The sequence below is a fragment of the Augochlora pura genome, chromosome 3, assembly GCF_028453695.1.
Source record: "Augochlora pura isolate Apur16 chromosome 3, APUR_v2.2.1, whole genome shotgun sequence".
Classification (NCBI taxonomy): Eukaryota; Metazoa; Arthropoda; class Insecta; order Hymenoptera; family Halictidae; genus Augochlora; species Augochlora pura.
Genome location: NC_135774.1, coordinates 21,094,821 through 21,113,603, shown reverse-complemented (window position 1 = coordinate 21,113,603; position 18,783 = coordinate 21,094,821). Strand labels below are relative to the sequence as shown.

General features: G+C 38.5%; 1 protein-coding gene across 3 annotated transcripts in view; it reads left to right on the top strand.

Moving 5' to 3' along the window:
• The window catches only part of LOC144468085 (semaphorin-1A), a 678,833-nt gene that overhangs the window by 157,971 nt on the left and 502,079 nt on the right, over nucleotides 1-18,783 (top strand). For 2 of the 3 annotated variants that reach the window (XM_078177256.1, XM_078177254.1), the window contains exon 3: nucleotides 16,197-16,211. The exons of the other annotated variant lie outside the window; for it this stretch is intronic. In XM_078177256.1, coding sequence (XP_078033382.1) covers nucleotides 16,197-16,211 — 15 coding nt within the window. The remainder of the gene's footprint in view (nucleotides 1-16,196; nucleotides 16,212-18,783) is intronic. 3 annotated transcript variants of the gene reach the window in all.

Here is an 18,783-nt window from a genome sequence, read left to right as displayed (position 1 = left end):
GAAAGTCTTCTCGTTACACCGTGATTTTTATCTTAAACCTCTCACGTAACTTAACTATATAGTAATTCTTGAAGTAGCTTAATTATATACTCTGTAATAATGTCTCTCGCAACTAATTGCAACCTAATCTAAAGTAGAACTTAAAACATAAAATAAACTTCAATTCACTTTAAACTGCTTGCAAATTAACTAGTTTCCAGAATAGAAAGCACCGTTAAACATTTATCAAATCTATTTATTTAATTATCGAATCTATTGATTTATTTATCAAATCTGTTTATATATTTATCAAATCTATTTATTTACTCATGAAATCTATTTTACCGAACGGTTTTCAGATTAAACAGTCCCTAGAATAGGAAACGTCATTGCGCATTTACTAACTTCCACGAAACACTTTGTACCGAAACTACGACGAAACAGTAAAAATCCGTTTCATCAAATAGTTTGCAAAACCGGAAGCCCCGTTAAATAATTCTTACAGTCGCCGGCGCGTTTATTAACGTTCGTAGCGTACTTCTACGCGAAAGGATAATCAAATAGTAAAAGTCTATTACTGCGACGTTTAAAATAAGGTCAGGATTTTCGGGGTTCACGACAATCGTGAGTTAGGAGAGTTTGATTAATATTTTAACGTCTTTCGCTTTATGCAAGCCGAACTGTTCGGAGGGGACTTGGGAGTTTCATGTACCTTTGGAACTTTGTTACTGCAACGTTGCCCGGCCGAAAGTTGCAGCCAGCTTCGGAATAATAAATAAAGATTCAATGAGACTCATCTTGTTTGTTGCGCTAATGCCACTCGCCGTAATAAACTTCGATTGCGAAAAATGTCACGCGAAACTTACGTTTCCGACGCCGTGAAGTTAGAAATTTATTATTGCGATTGTTATTCCGTTGTTAGACTCTCGAACAAATTCTCCGATTTTTATATAGATTTGCGTCTCGATGTACGAATTTTGACCGAGAGAAAATTCACTGTATTCAAGTTAATTTAACCCGTTCTAGGCCGAGCTACTTTTACTCGACTCTACACTCTGGTCATTTGTTATTCTACTAAAACTTGCTATATTATCTGTAATTATTAATAATCGTATATAATAATAAAACAAATCCGTTGCGATCCATTGTTGTGCTGGAAATTAATTCTTTAATTCTAGATTTGTTATAAACTATTTTTTAGCCCACTAAATAAACGTTAAGAAGATTTTAGTATCAATGATTATTGATCATACCTTCTTCTTTCATATTAATTAACTTAGTCTTCGCAAGTGTTCGACTACTGACGTTTTTTATTTTACAATTTATCATATTTATCTGATAAAGGATGAATGTATGTTCTCTTCTTCTTCTAGCTATAGTGAGCAAGATATAGTGATTGGACTTGTTCTCAGGTTCTTGTTAACTCGAAACTTCTTCGATTAAACCTCAATCAATCGCGATTTATTATAATCAAGCGATCGCCAATTCCGTTCTAATCTTCGCTAATCTTACCGAAATACTTCTATCGAGAACTATGCACCTTCCAGAAAGAGGCGCCGAGAATGCTGCATCTCCAATTCGCGGAGTCCCGCGTCCGCGCTTCGTTCACTTTCCCCGAGCGTTCACCTATTCGGTTGAAGCTCCACTTTCAGCGAAGCCTTTTTAAGGCCGGTATTGGGACTACCTCGAAAACGCTGAATGCGAAGAAGACACGGGATGGAGTGATTTAGATATCCCCGGGGACAAGTTTTGCGAGAAAATGTATGCCATCGGCTGGAAGACGGAACGGTTTAAAATACGGCCACCAATTTCCACTACGGAAATACTGCGGCGCTATTTAATTATCGCGAATGGCTTCCCGTCGTCGGCGGCAACGACAAATGCGAAATTACTCGGATGATCCGGAAAACAATGTACAGTTCCCGCAAACCGGGTCGTTCTAAAGTTACCGATCTAAAGATACCGTGTAGAAAACTCAGCGCGAACACACCTTTCGCGGACAATACCGCGTCGACGTTACGTAACGGTGAATTACAAACAGTGGGCCGCATTAATATTCGGACACCGTCGTGTTTGAGACATTTTTACTTCGTATCTTTACTGTTTGTTGAATCAATGAATTTATAGTTTTTTGATATGTCAGAACACTTACTTTAGATTCTACAAACATAAGTTTTATTTAGATAAATTGTATAGTTTTATTATTAATTGATATTAAATGAACTAGTGCTTAATTTTGACATTACGAAAATATTAGGACACTTTACAAATTATAATCTGTTCATTAAGGATACACATACAACTACGTATACTTTAACAGAAATAAATCGATGCTAATACTTTGTTGGATTGCCCATTTGCGTAATTACATGGTTTAATCGTTTAGGAATGCTAGAAATAATTTTATATATACTATAATAAGTTTATTATATATACTATAATAACTTTATTATATACACTATAATAACTTTATTATATTATATATAATAACATAGAAAAATTGTTAAGAGCCTGTTAACTATTGCAAGAGTCGCAAATATCAATTCCATAATGTGCAAAACGCACCAGATTACTTAAAATGGAAACGCTACAAGTTTGGAAAAATATTTCGGATCTCAAGTTAAAATGGCTCCGATCGCAACGGGGGTCAACGCGGCCCACTGTAAATAGAAACTGATCGAGGTCGTTAAGCCGCCGAAATCGTTGCAGTCGGCGGCAATTTATTTAGGCGCGAAACGGCGCGGAGCGGCGATCGAACGCGGAAAGTCGAGGGGACGATATCTCAAAAAACAAAAAGCAGGAATTTCCGCGCGGTAACTCGCGTAGACGGCCGCGGCGCCGTCGCAAAACCCATGGAATTTTTTTCGCGATTAAACCAATTTACCTTGACAAATATAAATGATGGAACGGGCCGCCGGCTCGCGGCGGAAGTTTACGGGTGAACGTAGCGGAAAGTTACCGCCGTAACAGATTTCGATACCGTACACGCTCGGCCGAAAAACCGGCGCAGCTTCAGAAGGCAACATATTACGGGCGCGGATGCCCGGCTAATAAAAAACTATGAATTAATCTTACCGCAGCGGGGCCGAAGTTTTGTTTTGTACGTCTGTTTCGGTTCGGTTAATTAATGCTCCGGAACGTCGGCCAGTTTTCAACGTCGCGCGCCGCGGCGTCCGAAGTTCGGTTACCGCGAGCCGTTTAAAATTTTTGGGGGGCTAATTTAAAACGTGTGCTTTGTGCCTAATTTCGGCGGCCTTCATTCGCGCATATTGAAAATAATTTCGTTGTCGCCGGAGGAAATGGAAGACGATTTGTTAACGTTCATGTATAATGATCCGTGGTGGTCTGTAAATTTTTCACAGTTTCCTGGTAGCTTATAGAAGTTCCATTTTTATTAACAAAGTCACATCAGAAATATTGATATTATTTTACAGGACATTGAAAGATGTCTAACAAATAATTTGGTTTTCTTTAAAATAATTTTATACTAAATCTATCGAGCACTAAATTGATAAACGTGTATTGCTTCGCAAGGATCACGAGCCTGAATTTATTTAAACTTTTCGACATTTTTATTACAATCTTCATTGGACACTTATGCAATCTTTTTCTGTAAAAGATTTTTTGTAATTTCAATAATTTTAAAGTGATAAATATGTAATCGTTCATTTGAATCGGTATGGTATGTTTAGCTTTAAACATTGTTTATGCGATTTTATTGACAATCAGCGTTCAATGTAATTCTTTTACAGCTAATAAATCGTTTCGAATCCTCTGACAAGTTTATATAATTCTCCTTGAATTGAACGATAATAAAATAGAACCTCTATATAAATACAAGAGCACGAATAATTAAACAAATAGTCTTCTTGTAATATGGCAAATCAAAATGCATTTCATTTAATTTTAAAACCATAGAGATATCGATGCGAGCAGTATAGTACTATCAAATCGACGGAATAGTAGTATCTTCTTATTCGACGCTCGGTTTATGAGACGATAATTTTGGAAATTTATGTGAAACGCAAGGAAATTTGCTCGCACAACGACGAACAGTGAATAACGGAAAGTTTATAAGCCGTTTAACGAACAGAGTTGCCACGGTGTAGCACACACCGTGCACGGCGTAATCTGAAAATTAATTTTCTCGCGAATTAATCTTCGAACGAAAAATATCGCGCGCGCGCGCGCGTCACTTTGAATTCCTTTTTTTGGATTTAAAAATTGCATCGGCCGCGCATTCACCTTCGTTTACGATCTCTCACCTGTACAAGAATTTTCTAGCAAGCTGCGTTCCCGTTCATTAGCTTTGCCCAATTAGAAGAATGTTTATAATGTTTTGATCGCGGCATATGCGCGCAGGTGTTGCACCTTTTTTTTTTCGAGCGACACAGCAAAGGGGTCGATGACGCGAACGTTAATATTTCGATAGTAAATTAGGTGAAAAGGAGCGGCTTCTATAGCTTCGTAATCGCTAGAAAAAGGAAGTATCAATTTACGTAAGAGGCTAAGTGGTTCTATCTTCTTCACAGGGAATGGTTATGAGTTCGCGAAGTTCTTTTTGAAGAAGATTTGGCGGGAAAACAGGGGAATTGTTTCTATTCTCCGACAATATCGCGGAACGTTGGGAAAGTTAAATTGTTTTTTAGCGAATAACCTAATTTTATTTGTACAGTTCCTAGTGACACGCGTTTCGAGATCATGTTGTCGACAATAATATATGCGTTAAATATTGGATTTAATATTCGATATAAGATTTGAAAAATAAAATATCACAAGTGATCTACACAGTAAACCTATTAACCCTTTGCACTCGAAGCCATTTTAACTGTAATTCTAAAATAACTTTTCTGACGTCTATCATTTCCATTTTACATTACAAAACGTATTTTATTCACGCGAAATTAAATCTTGTAACTCATGCAACAACAGTTATACTTTCAATAATTTTTGAAATCTAATCTTTCATAACATGAAAATTATTTTTGAATGTACTGTAAGAATTTTAGTATTGTCTCAGAGTCGTTATTCGAGTGGAAAGTGTTAAAACAATTGACGAGTATCCAAGTAACCGGAGAAACGCATAAATAACAGTTATTTTCAAGTTGCAATGAATTTTTATTTTGCATAAATGTTCGCAGTCTAAGCATGAAAGAAAACTGAATTCTGTTACCTCGATCGATTATTTTTCAAATCCCGAAGGAGCTGTACAAAACTGAATCGAGTCTACGTAGACGGTGCTTAAGAAACCTTCGAGATGCTCGCCTTCATGGCTTCCTTTATAAAGCCATTGCAATTTAGCTTCTTGTGAATGAAAGTGTCTGAAAACAAGATTATGAAATTGCCTTTTCAATACGGCAATGAGAGGAAATTAGGAGCTGCGAACAATTACGTGAAACTTCATTTCGTACAATACAAGCGAATAAAATAATTGAGCTCGTTTAGGAGCAAACGACGCTAGACTGAACCGATAACAAATCAATTTGCATAATATTAATATTATGTATAATATAATATAATATGTAATATAATATAATATTATAAAATTATGTAATATAATATAATATGTAATATAATATAATATTATAAAATTATGTAATACAATATAATATTATAAATACGCATTACATAATATTTCAATATTGAATGTACCGCTCAGAATGTTTAACAAGTATAACAACAACGAGCAAGTTCTTTAATTACAGTGAATAAAAAGAGTATTTAATCTAGCAATTCGCAGCTTCTTTATTTTCTTTGCTTTGACAATAGCTGGCGCTGTTAGTATCTGCTTTTATTGCGTACAAAAGATTGTTCAATGCAACTTTAATTTTGTATATCACATTCGAAAGAAAAATGTCCACCGTCTGTTCGCGAATAAAATCGTAAAATATCGTTCAACTAACGCGTAGCATATAGGTTTCTAATCGAACGCGAACGAATTCCAACGAATTGGAAATTGTAAAATATATCCGCTGACGGCGTAGGCGTCGCGGGATAAACGTGTGCCGGAAACAAAGTAAAAGCTCGGTTTCACCGTGAGATCCGTATTTGTTCCGTCGCGTTTTCCCCTTCATTTGAATATCCAATTTTTTTGCCGGCATTGTGTATCGGGTGTACGAAGGGCGCGCGCAATCTACGAGGGGGATCTGCTTCAAAAATTTGCAAACGAGAGGACGGATGCAAATTTCCTAATTAAAGTTTTAGCGAGGGTGGGGAGAGTGGGGGCGTATCGAAGGTATCGATGGTACTCCGCGATATTAGGAGATCTCGCACGCTCTTCGGGTGCAGCGTTTCGCGCGCGCGCGGTAGTTTTTCCTGATCCGCGTGGATAAGCCGTTGTTCGGATGCGGATGGGAACTTTCGTCCAAGAAAGTTTTGCAACAAACGACAGATGTAACCGGAGTTCGGCTATCGAATAGCCGGCATATTTACGACGGTTTAATGTAAATTGAATGGAGCCGAGCAAGGCAAGTCGAACAGCAAGTCCGATAGTTTACTTAACTGCAATGCATTGCGGTGGGGTGCAGCCGGGGTTCGCGCTAAGACAACATATTTGCATTTGTCGATACGTGTTACGGTGCACGTTTCCGAAGGAGCAATTCACGACAAAGGAAATTGGATGAACACGGCCGGATCGCGGTCGTCCGTGACGATGAAAATATTCGAAGGGATGTTTTATATCTTGCAGTTTTTACAGCGGCGCGCTTGTTCCTTTAACGGTTCTGGCTGATTGAAGATAACGTAACGATTTTCGTAAATTTGTCTGTTCTACAGCGTTTCTCTTGACGATTTTACAATAAACGTGTAAAATCTGTGGTACAGTAATGTCGCATCATCATTTTCTGTATCGAATTATGCGAGGTTAGTTTACAGATATTGGAATGAAACAAAACTATTTCAGTAATATTATCATGAAACAAGAACACTGTTCAGCTTTAATATACAACTAATAGGTTTGTTTAATAATTGTTTTATCGTTTAATTAGTTTCACTAGATTTTATGAATTCACGAGAAAAATGTGTCAGTTGAATTTAAAGTAAGAGAACAATTTTAGTAACCGAGGAACATCAATATTATTTATTGCTAATATAAAACAAGAACGAAACATGTATTTAGATCCTACATCTTGCAATTAACATAGAAAATGTATACTCCTCATGAAGTAACTCATTCTTAAATATCAAACTAATAAAACAAACTTTCGTGAATCGTCGTGATCGCTTTACAACAACTTTTCAAGTAATTCTCAACTGTAGACGATTTAGAAAAGACTATGGACGAGCTGTCGGTAGCCGAGGCGTTAAAACGGAGGAATACCAGAACCACGACTGTATCAGAACTACAACTGTATCAGTACATTCGCCAGTACGACGCTCAAAAGCGATCTAATTACTTCATCGCTCATTAAGTGATCCCTCCGAGACATTGTACAAATTGCACGGTAACATCGCGGCGGAAAGGAAACGATACTTTAATGATTTCCCTCGCTCTTTAACGTCGCCGGGCGAGGAGTCATCGGAGTAAAACCGAATGCCAGCCATTCCTGCGAAAATTCAAGCAGAAGATGGCCATTCCGCAGGAAATTCAAAGGCAACCAGCTGCGTATAAACGGCGCGCGCGCTCGCGGCGTGTGGTGGATGGTCGGAGCGTCGCGACGCGTCGCGTCGTGTGCCGCACAGCGACGGGAACGAATATATCCAGAAGTCGTACGGTATGTACGGGACCACCGTACGACATTCCAGCAGACACCGTTTCATGAATGGGGAGGGCTCGTAAAAAGCAACGGGTGGGTCAACTCGTACCAGTTGACTCCGATAATTACGAGGCCCGAGCCGGAGATCAGAGGGCAAAACGAGTCGACATTAGCCTGTTAGCCCATTAGTCCGAGTCACTGCGCCCACTGCGCTCCAACACATACACACACACACGCGCGCACGCATGGCACTCTCGCGCTCGCGGAGTCGACTCGAGCCGAGTCGAGACGAGTCGAGCCCCGACGACTCACTTGTCTCTCAATTCGACAAGATTCGAGCCGAGCCGAGGCGCGATGGGACGCGCGCCTCTTCACGGTTCCATGTTCGTCACCGATCTTCCAGCGTTGCACCGTTCTAGCCACAATGTGCGGCTGTCGGCCGTCCATAAGCGCCGTTCGAAAGTAGCAATTACCTCAGTTGGAAAACTCGTCGTGGAAGGCGTTAGGACACGTTAGAAACTTTTGCTCGTAAAAGGGTCTTTCTACCGGGACGGCTTTCGAGAGTCGGGTTTTTCGTTTCCTCGCGGTCTGTTAGTTTTTTGGAAAGCCGACTTTTGCTCTATGCATCATAGATTGTACGTGTAAATGTTAACATACGTGCGGGGTTTTCATTGTCGTCTTTAACCCTTTGCACTCGAAACTATTTTAATTCGAAATTTAAAATAGCCTCGCTGTCCTATAGTATTTCTATTCGAAGTAACTTACCGTATTTTATATGATGTATCTACTACATTTATTATAATATGATAATGTTAAATAATGTTATTTTAATGTCAAAATTATTTTTAAACATATACATATGATACATTATACATTATATGCATTCATTATACATCATTATACATTCATTATACATCAAACATATACATTATGATACAATAATTTCTCACGGCGTCTCAGAATCCCTGCTCGAGTTCAAAGGGTTAACTCTAATTATTTTCTATACAACATATTTTCTGGCAGATGCTAAATAGCAAAGTTGCTCGTTTTCAAGGGGGAAGTACAACTATTGGTGAGACACGTTGTTTCTTTAAGTTGAAATCTATATCTTTGATTGTAAATTTTTATTCTACGCGGAGAAAGAATAAATTTTTTTGTGAAACTGTTTTAAACCAGATTTTGTCAAAGAAAATCGTCGTTATCGTGATATTTAGATTTAAAGTTTTCATATGAAATCGTGGTCAAATTGAATATTTTCAAATTCACTTTATTTGAAATAATTATAGTTAAGAGAATTTGTTGAGAAATGTTTATAGATAAGAGAATTTATTTTAATTGAAATGTTTATAGATAAGAGAATTTATTTTACTTGAAATGATTATAGATAAGAGAATTTATTTTACTTGAAATAATCATAGATAAGAGAATTTACTTTATTTGACATAATCATACATAAGAGAATTTTATTTACAACGTAAATAAATTTCATGTGAAACGAAAAACTTGAACAGAACAGCCAAAGAGTTATTCTCACTTCCAACAAGACAAATACGATCTGCGAAGGTTTAACTTTGTGGATCGGAAGGTGAACGCTAGAAAAGGATTAATCCGAAGTGCAAAATAATGAACGCGTACCGCGATAGGATCACTCTTCGTTACGAAACCGCAACCACCAAAAACCACTAGAATTGCGTTCAGGAATATTATGAACTTAGCAAAGCGGCTCGCCTGCGGTAATATCGTCACGAGAATTAAATAACGACCGTTCCGGCAAACGTGCAAGCTCAGATATTCCGCATCGGACAATTCGCCCGAACGCGAAATTGCACGGGAAACCTCCGGTGTCCCGATGAATGGAGAATGTTAGCTAACCGAGAGGTCGAAACAGCGCGAACGCCCGTACGCAAGTATTTGACGAAACGAAAGAAAAAGGAGAATCGCTCGGCGAGGATTTACCAACGACGGTGGCTGTTACCAAAAACAAACATTCGCGGCGAACGTATTAAGCAATTTCCGAAAGTGTGCTTATCTCCGATTATCTCTCGCGTTCGCGCCGTTACTAACCCAATTTTCGAGTGGATCGTTCGCAGCCTAGTTGCGGCCATCGGCGGCCAACGGCTTTTCCCCGCTGCTTTTTCCCCACAGTTTTCGGTTCTTCCGTTCCGTCGCTATAGTCGCGGCCGTGCTCTCGCGACTACCATTTCACGGCTACTATTTCACGTTCCCCCACCCCCGGCGCCCCCGCGCGTCCTTCTCATTTTCTCTGGTATTCCACACGGTTGCTCGTGGATATGCCACGGCACACACGGCTGGAACGTAAGAGTAATGGGCCGGGGCATTAGAGGAGTCCGAGGAGAAAGGAGAGAACAAGAATGCGCAGCACGCTCAGCTGTAATCACTAACGCACTACACGCTTCCTTCCCCTCCTCCTCTCTTCCACTCTCTTCTCTCTCTCTCTCTCTCTCTCTCTTCCTCTTTCTCTCTCTTCCTCTTTCTCTCTCTCTGTCTGTGCCATCGCGATTCCTCTTTCACCGGATCTTCGTCCGCCGCCCGGTGCTCCCAGTCTGGATCCAATCTCTGATCGCGAATGTGCGTAATTGCGCGGCATCCACTGATACGCATTTATTGGCCCTCTTCGAGACACGCTCGGAGTGCTCCGATGATTCTTGCTGCTCGCCGGGGCCATTTCATGCGATAGACGGGTCAATGCGGTATTTCGTATATTACCTGCATCCGACGTATACCAACATTGATTTCAAATCAAATCAGTTTATTACCAAATCATGTTCCGCCGGGCTTGCAAAAATACCAGGGGGTAATTACACTCTGAAGACTTTGGCCTTCACACTTTGAAGCAATTAGATCGCCTTATGCGATATGTACATGTAATATTTACATATATAACATATAATATATGTACATATATATTTAATAACTTATTCCAGTTTAAGATATATTTAACATATAATTATTTATTATTTACACTCGTTATAATATATATAACAAGTATAAATAATAATTAATTTGGCTAGCGTAATAAATAAATAAATAAACAGATATAACAGCAGATAGTTTTAACAAAAAAGAATAAAAAGAATAAAAAGATAGATATGAAAGTAGATAATATAAATGTGTAAATAAATAAATAGATAACTATATAAACTATTTATTCTTTAATTTATAATTCTTTATCTTTAATTACAAACTGCCATTTTCGTAAAAGTGATCCAGCCATATCATCTCTTGAGCAACTATAGTATCCTTCAGTATCTTTGAGCAAGGATAGTACATACATTGTAACTGTATCCTGTAACTGTAATCTTATGGGTATGTATGTACATATATCGCTAATAATCCCGTCGGAGGTACTTGTCAATCTCCTGATTACTCTCTGTTCCTTTGTTCATTTAAGAAGGCATTACGCAGGCTTTGGCTACTAATAACATTAATTCCAACAGATTGTCTTATAGGTAATGCTATCTACATTAAAATTACTATACATGTACGCAGCTTACGTTTAAAATAGAAATATACTAATGTTGCATCACGTGATATCAGGTGAAATCATGCGACATTGAAAGAGTGTTAGCCTTGCTTATCTCTATTATTTAAGACCCGTTAGAAACAGATCAATATTGCGTCATCTATGTACTATCACGTGTGGACGGATTTCATTCATACGATTTCACGTGATATCACGTGACGTTGATATTAGTATGTTTCTACGTTTAAGCCCGATAATACCGATCGATTTTCTGTCACGTGGACATAGATATTTTACGAATAGGAATGTCTGGTGAACGGATGATATTAAATATTGTAGAGAACTATTAACTATGTGCTGTTAGTGTATTATAGCCTTTCGTAGATACAGAGATGATTCGTTAAATCGTTTACTTCGTTTCACTCTCAAATGTTCACGAAGTCGTGACTATATAAACGTACGCGCGCGTCTTTTTATTATTGATTTCAGTAAATAAAATAATATGGGAAACGTGTCGATTTTATTAAATTTATAACTGGGCGAAGTGGTAACAGAAAAAGGCGACATCAATATTAGCGGAAAATATTGAGAATACCACTAAATAACATCGATATTATCTATTCTATTAAAGGGAACAAAGTTATAGAAAATTCTATATTTGGGCTTGCTGCTCACGACTTTCAAACAAAATTTTGCGAAAAATCTGCCGCGCGTTTCGGAAATTGGAAAATCAATGTTAGTTTCACGGTGCACGAAATCAGAATTTGCATTAAAAATGAGCTCCTCCTACCATGCCACAGGTTGGCTGATGGTGAAGTCATTAGAACAGTGCCCAAGGCCTTGCGAGCAGTATGCGCGCCTCCGATGCTCATAACCGGTCGGAATGTAGTCTAGCATAACTGATGGTTGATACAGTTTGTTCTACCCTCGACTTATCTCTTGAGGAAGCTAGCGAGAGAGAGATCGGCGAATCCAGGTTAACTCCTTGCCACGCCATTATCTTCTCCCGGTTACGATGGCTACGGGTTTTTCGATTGTCACGATTTCTTCGAAGAAACGTTCATTCGAGTGGTTATATTTTCATGACAAGAGAACGAACAGAATTTATCGATTAGTCGATACATTGTAACACTACGACAAGATTATAATGACATTTTACTATGTTGTAGGTTATGTTATATTAGGTCTATTGGGAAATTCTGTCTGTTCTTAAAAGGAAAGAAAATAATAAATTTTGTGTGCATAAATTATTATAATAATTTTATATAATTGTAACTTATGCCCTGTTGCCAGCGTGGTGGTGATTTATACACAGTATCGTACACAGTATATCGCAAATAAAATGACATAATCTTGACATAACTTTCCGGTAGACCCAATATACGATCCCGAAATAAAAATAATTAACTTACGGAAATTATTAAAAGACAAAAGGCATTCTCGTCATTGACTGAGGTATCTTACAATCGATTTAGGTAATTTCTATTGTGCATAAAAAGTCACAGTCTACTGATCAATCGGGACGTACATTCGGTGTTCCCGAAACTCGACAGATTCTTGCGAGTCAACATTCGTCACAGTCGAAGTTCGAGAATCGCGGACCACTGCAAGCGGAATTTGAACAGGACGGAACAGCTAGGGGCACGAATACTTTCGGGTGGGCAAAGTCTATTGGCGTATCGAGTTGCTTGGTTCCGTGTACGGTGAACTAACCTGAGAGAGCAACTTATTGCTCCCAGGAGCAGACGGTGTTCTGTAGCGGTGCACGGCGAACGCGAATGCACGAAACCACGCATCTCGGAGCAATGGTCTCCCGTAATAGACTATGCATAGACTATACATATACTAGTAATTGGCAGCGGTTGTCGTTGTTACGAGCACGGTGTTCTTCTCCCACTACTAACTACCACTTGCTCTTGACGGCGCTCTTGGCTTCGCCTCGGAGCAACCGAGAGCACTCTCTCGTCTCCTACGGAGCCGTAAGCAGCGAGTTAAACCCGCTCTGCAACGGCGGGCCCTTGATAACACACTCGTCTCCAAATTAGTTAACGCAATATGATACCGTGTGCGAATCAGATTTCACGGCGCGCCGATCAATGCCAATTCGGAGGCTTCGATTTCGATAATTCGTTTAACTTGCAATTTGATGTTGAAATATATTCTTAACCCCTTGCACTATGGCTCCTTTCACGCTGTGACGATTAGCACTTATTCGTACTTAATAATTTTCCTAAGTAAACCATATGGAAGAGTAATTTCTTGCTTAGAAACACCGTTATTCGAATAACCATTTTTCTCGCAGCTAATTGTTGCGTAACACTGTTCCTGTGATTTATAGATCATAATATTCAAAGATACAGATAAAACTTCTATAGTATTACACGTGCTACTGTTTCAAGAAAAGATGGCAATCGTGCGATTACAACTATGTCCATAATAGCTGGTTTTACCTTACTCGTGTCGCAGGATCTTTAACAGTCTCCTCTGTGTGATCTCCCAGTCCGTGGTGTACCGACCAGCTGTTTGGTACGTCCGGGAATTCGGTGTCTGGGAAGGTAATGGTCTGAAATAGCGTGTTGCCGGAACGTGTGCTTACCCGCATCGTAACTGGAACTTTGATTCCCCGTGTATTATTGAAAGCGAGGGACGTCGGTAAACACATGGGAACGGGCTAATGGGGGGAGAAGTCAGAGAGAGAGACCCGTCGGAGAACGCGCGAGACACGGCACGGCTGCGCAAAGTATGTAGTGTGACGCGGTAGGAAAGAAGTGAATTTGGAGGAGCGAGGAGAGGGGAGACTGTTTCGTCCCGGGCCCGCTAGTGGACTCGTCAGTAAGTCTTTCTAGCGGGCCCTGCCCTAAACAAGGATAAGGACAAGGGCGGTATCGCGGTATATAAACAAATAGGGACGGTTTTAGGCAGTAGTGGGAAAGGAATCCATCTGCTGGCGAATGGTGGAGGTAGTCGTCACAGTAGAAACGTTGTCATTTCCGAATTCGATTCGCTTTTGAAACGTCAGCCGTAATATAGTCTTGGCGGTGGTTCGTGACCGCGTCGGATACGAAAACGTATAGAGGGCCAGAGGGTTTCACGGGTGAGGATCTAGAAATCGAGCGTCGTCGTCGGTGCTCTAACTGTGTTATCGATCTGCTGGCAGCCACCTTTACTTGGAGGGTTCAAGCGACCGGAGTACCCGTCTCTCTGTGTCCCCTCGTGCCGCCGTCCTAACTTAACCTATCGAGATTATTAAACGGAGCTTTGGCAAGATCGGCCCAGTCGAACCGCCAATTTCGGCTGGAGCCACTTTCATCCTACTGTACCCCGGCCGGGTCTGCCTTTGCCTCCGTTACCCGTGACTGCCTCCTATTGGACTTTGTTGGACCAGCGACGTATGAATGCCTCATGGGTATAGCCCATGTCCGTGCATGCATGAGCGTATCCTCTGTCGAGCACCACAAGCTAGACCGTCAGTCAGTCTTGTGTATCTAACAAATAATTTGACATTTGCGCCAGTTGATATTTCCTGGTCGTGTTATGTGCTCTGATGTACGTTAACGGATAAAAGAGAGAGACGTTGATGAAGCGCGCTTGCAGATATTCTCGAAATCGACTCCAAAACAAATGCCTCGCAAAGGCGAACACGTAAAGCGCCGTGTCTGTCACACGCTAGTGACGTTAACGTTTGATTAGTTTGAAATTCAGTTCTACTGTAACGTAGGGTATTGGAGCCAGTTACTGTGGGGTAATCAATTACTCGCTACATTCAACAAACCATAGGTGCAATTAATGAAAGCTAGAAAAACTAACGAATGTAGTGTAATTTTGTAACATTAAAGTATATCTGTAATAGACGGTACCTAAATATAGAATAAACTATTACAGGTGAAAGTTATATCGGATACTGCATCATCTGCGAATAACATTGAACACTTTTGTCTATCGCTGCATCAGAGATGGTTGCTGTTATCTGTGATAGAAAGTATTACATACTCACGCACACCGCACACAGATTTTGATATTTGTACATTAAAGTAACAAACGGCTATGATAAATGATAGAAACGGCAATGAAAATTTAGAAACCTAGATACGAGTCTTCCGCAGCTCGGAAAGCATCTCGAATGTTTAATGGTTACGACTGTTCTTTATAGCCTATTAATCGACGATGACGAATATACTCGTCAGTCAACTTTCTCTTCGATTAATTCTCGGATTTCTTGTTTGATTGTATAGAAATCGGTTTGACAGTTAACGTATGGGATAGGTTACTTTCCGTTCCATTTTACAGTCGTTTGTATACAATTCGGATGGTTTCCGTTACAATTTGTTACACATGTTAATGTTGTATCAATTGTTTATTTTCTGAGAAGGAATAGTGATAGTTCTCTGTTAGTTTATGGTTACAGAGAACTAACGAATAGAAAAGGATAGGCGATGTTATTAGAAAAATGAACGAATCAATTTTGATTATTGCACTTTAACGTTTAGTTAATTCTTAATTCTTATGAAAGAGAAATTTTTTAACGAAATCGATAGATATGTTAATAAAATATTCGTATAATTTAAGAAGAAAGTAATAAGTCTTTCTCTTCGAATAATCGGACATTTAATATTATACGACCTAATGAAATGACACATTCTATACATAAAAATAAATGTCGAAATAAATGTAGCAACGACTGAGACGATACATGAGTTGCCCAAAACGTTATTGCTAAATTATAATCCAAAAACATAAGTGCAAACAACTCCTTAGACTCAACGAAACTGTACAAGATAATTAAAATATTAAAATGAAACAAATAAATAATAACTGTCTCAAGCATCAATATATAAGAAACATTTTTTAAACTTCTATTACTCGCATTTGCTTTCTCACTCATTTATCATTTCTTATTTATATTTCATTTGAAGCTATCATGTTTTAATTTATGAAAAAGTATTATGTTCATTTTACGTCATTTTAATAGTAGTAGTACCATATTAATAGTTCATACAAAATTACAATATTTCTAAAACATTTTCGGTTTATTTTTACAGAGTACTCTATTCAAAGTAAGTCAATTTTTCTTTTTCTTTATCGTTCGTGCATTTGTTTCTGTCATAATTTTTTGTTCAAGCATGTGTGCCCATCGGACCGCGAGAATGTGTTTCGTTATTACGCGCTAATGTACGTATTACATAAACAATAAATCTCCAAATTAATTTCCGCTCCGATCGATTAATTCCATCCGTCATTACTGTAATATTAATGTTGTTTCGTGTTTGTTATATTATTAACTTATTAACTCGATTGAACTTATGCATTATATGCTGATGCGCACACGAAACCACGGAATTTGTTTACGTGTATTGTAGGCACTCGTGAACGCTCCGCGCATATTTCGCAAAATTTGATTACATTAACAAATTCTAGCTACAATACCGCCCCTAAACACGTACACGCAGAATCAATTAGTTGCAAACTTATAGCATTCTTTCGTCGGGATATGTGCATACCGTGATATCTACCATAGTTTCTGAGATGCATAAATCATTTTTTCGATTGAATATTATTAATTGAGCGCTGCCAAATATTAAGTGAACATTCTCCGGCGCATCTAACGTCATCGTCTTACAGTGCAACGTGCCCGAAACATAATCGTGCAGGTCTGGTGGTTGTCCTTGTGTATTGTTAATATTATTTTACCTACTTACTATTTATTTCTTTTTGTTGAACAAACTATATAAATTATAAGTTCATTATCATTTTATTGCGCCATCGGTGAGTATGACCGGAAGAAGGATGAATTTGATTTGACGATGGTGGATATTAATCCGGAGTGAAAAGCCTGTACACTCTGAGAAAAAAGATTGCTCACTTTACAATCAACGTAACTTTTATTTATTTAACATTATAGCCAATGTTTTGTTTTCTCAAACAAACCTGTTAAATGCCACTGTGACACAGAGTTGAATTTCACCAGTCTAAATAATTTTATTTGAAATGAATATTTTGTATGGAAATATGTTGCGACGAAATAATAGCGCATTTGACTAAAAATTATATAATGGTTTGCTTTGACGAAGGTTTATAGAGTTTTTTAATAGCTTTTGCTCAAATTACTTCCACTCGTCTTCCATACATTTTTTTAATTCGTCAATCTTTACCAAATGTTTGGCGTGTAAAGTAATGTACCACATATGTACAATATAATACATAATGTACAGTATAATACGTAATGTACAGTATAATACGTAATGTACAGTATAATACGTAATGTACAGTATAATACGTAATGTACCGTATAATAAGGTTGGTTGACATTTCTGACGAATCCAAAACGCAAATATTTTCTCGATAAAAGTGCTATTTTACCACTTCCGCAGTGTCAACTGCGGTATTACCCTGCTGGAAAATATACTTGCCTCCAGAAATTCTGGTAGCATGAATGTTTATGTGTTCGTTAATCATTTCCAAATACATTTTGCTATTGATTTTTCCTGCTACGATCTCCATTTTACCGTAATAACTGATACAGCACCAAATCGTCACATCATCATTTGCCGAAGACTCGAGAACTGTAACTCCTTTCGCAACTCTGTCCATCAGTCTACACGTGTTAACCCTTTGCGCTCGTATGTTGACTCAAAGGCACCACTAAAAATTGTTCCACCATTTTTCAAATAATTTGTAAATCATCAGAGTGTCTGCATGACTCATTTTTTGATGTGGCTAAAATGTAATAAGTCATTTAAAATGGACATATTGTAAATCAGGGAAACCATGTTGGATTTCGAGTGCAAAGGGTTAAACTTCTTTTTCATTTTCACATTCTTCGTCGTATCGTTTGCATACGAATTCGTTTTACGGCATCGATTTATCTTATGTGATGATTTATCGGAGCAATTAAAACTATTTAAGACTGTTTATTAAAAGATTTGATCCTTAGATTGTAGTCATAAAATTTATAAGCTTATATTACAATTTTATATTTAATCAAAATAGAAAAATTTCTTTGATAACATTTAAAAATAGTGGGAACAGTCAATCATAGCAAATACAGAAAGCCCCAAAATAACAAAATATTCAGTATGATGTATCATTTGTTGATTCATTGCTATACACAATTTTTAGTTAAATATGCTACCATTTTATCCCACTTCCACAAAATTCTTTTCCCTTCAATCAAAATCGTTCAAACTAACGAAATTCAATTCTTTTTAATTCCTGTACATTTACAGTGTCATTTTATCAGCTAGTATAAAACGCTTGGTTGTAACGTCAAATAACTAAAGCTAACGTTAACGCTAGAGCAGTCGCTCATTTTGTCAATGACTGTATCATTTCGACTACGGCTGGTAACACAGAGCCTAGTCAATTACTTCCGGACAGCGGCGGCGTTAATCATTGTCCGTTGGCGGACGTGTGTAAAACATTTAACAAATCGGGAGCTCGTCGAGGGATGAAAGGACATCGGAACGACACTGTGAGTACTCCGCAGAATTTGCATTATTTAACTATTCGTCGCGGCGTCGCGCCCGTGAACAGATAGTCCCGTACATAGCCCGGGTAGATGGAGTCATTCCGATGAGACAGAAAATCAAATGACCCCCATTAGAGCGTCCCTCTCTTTTTCCATGAACT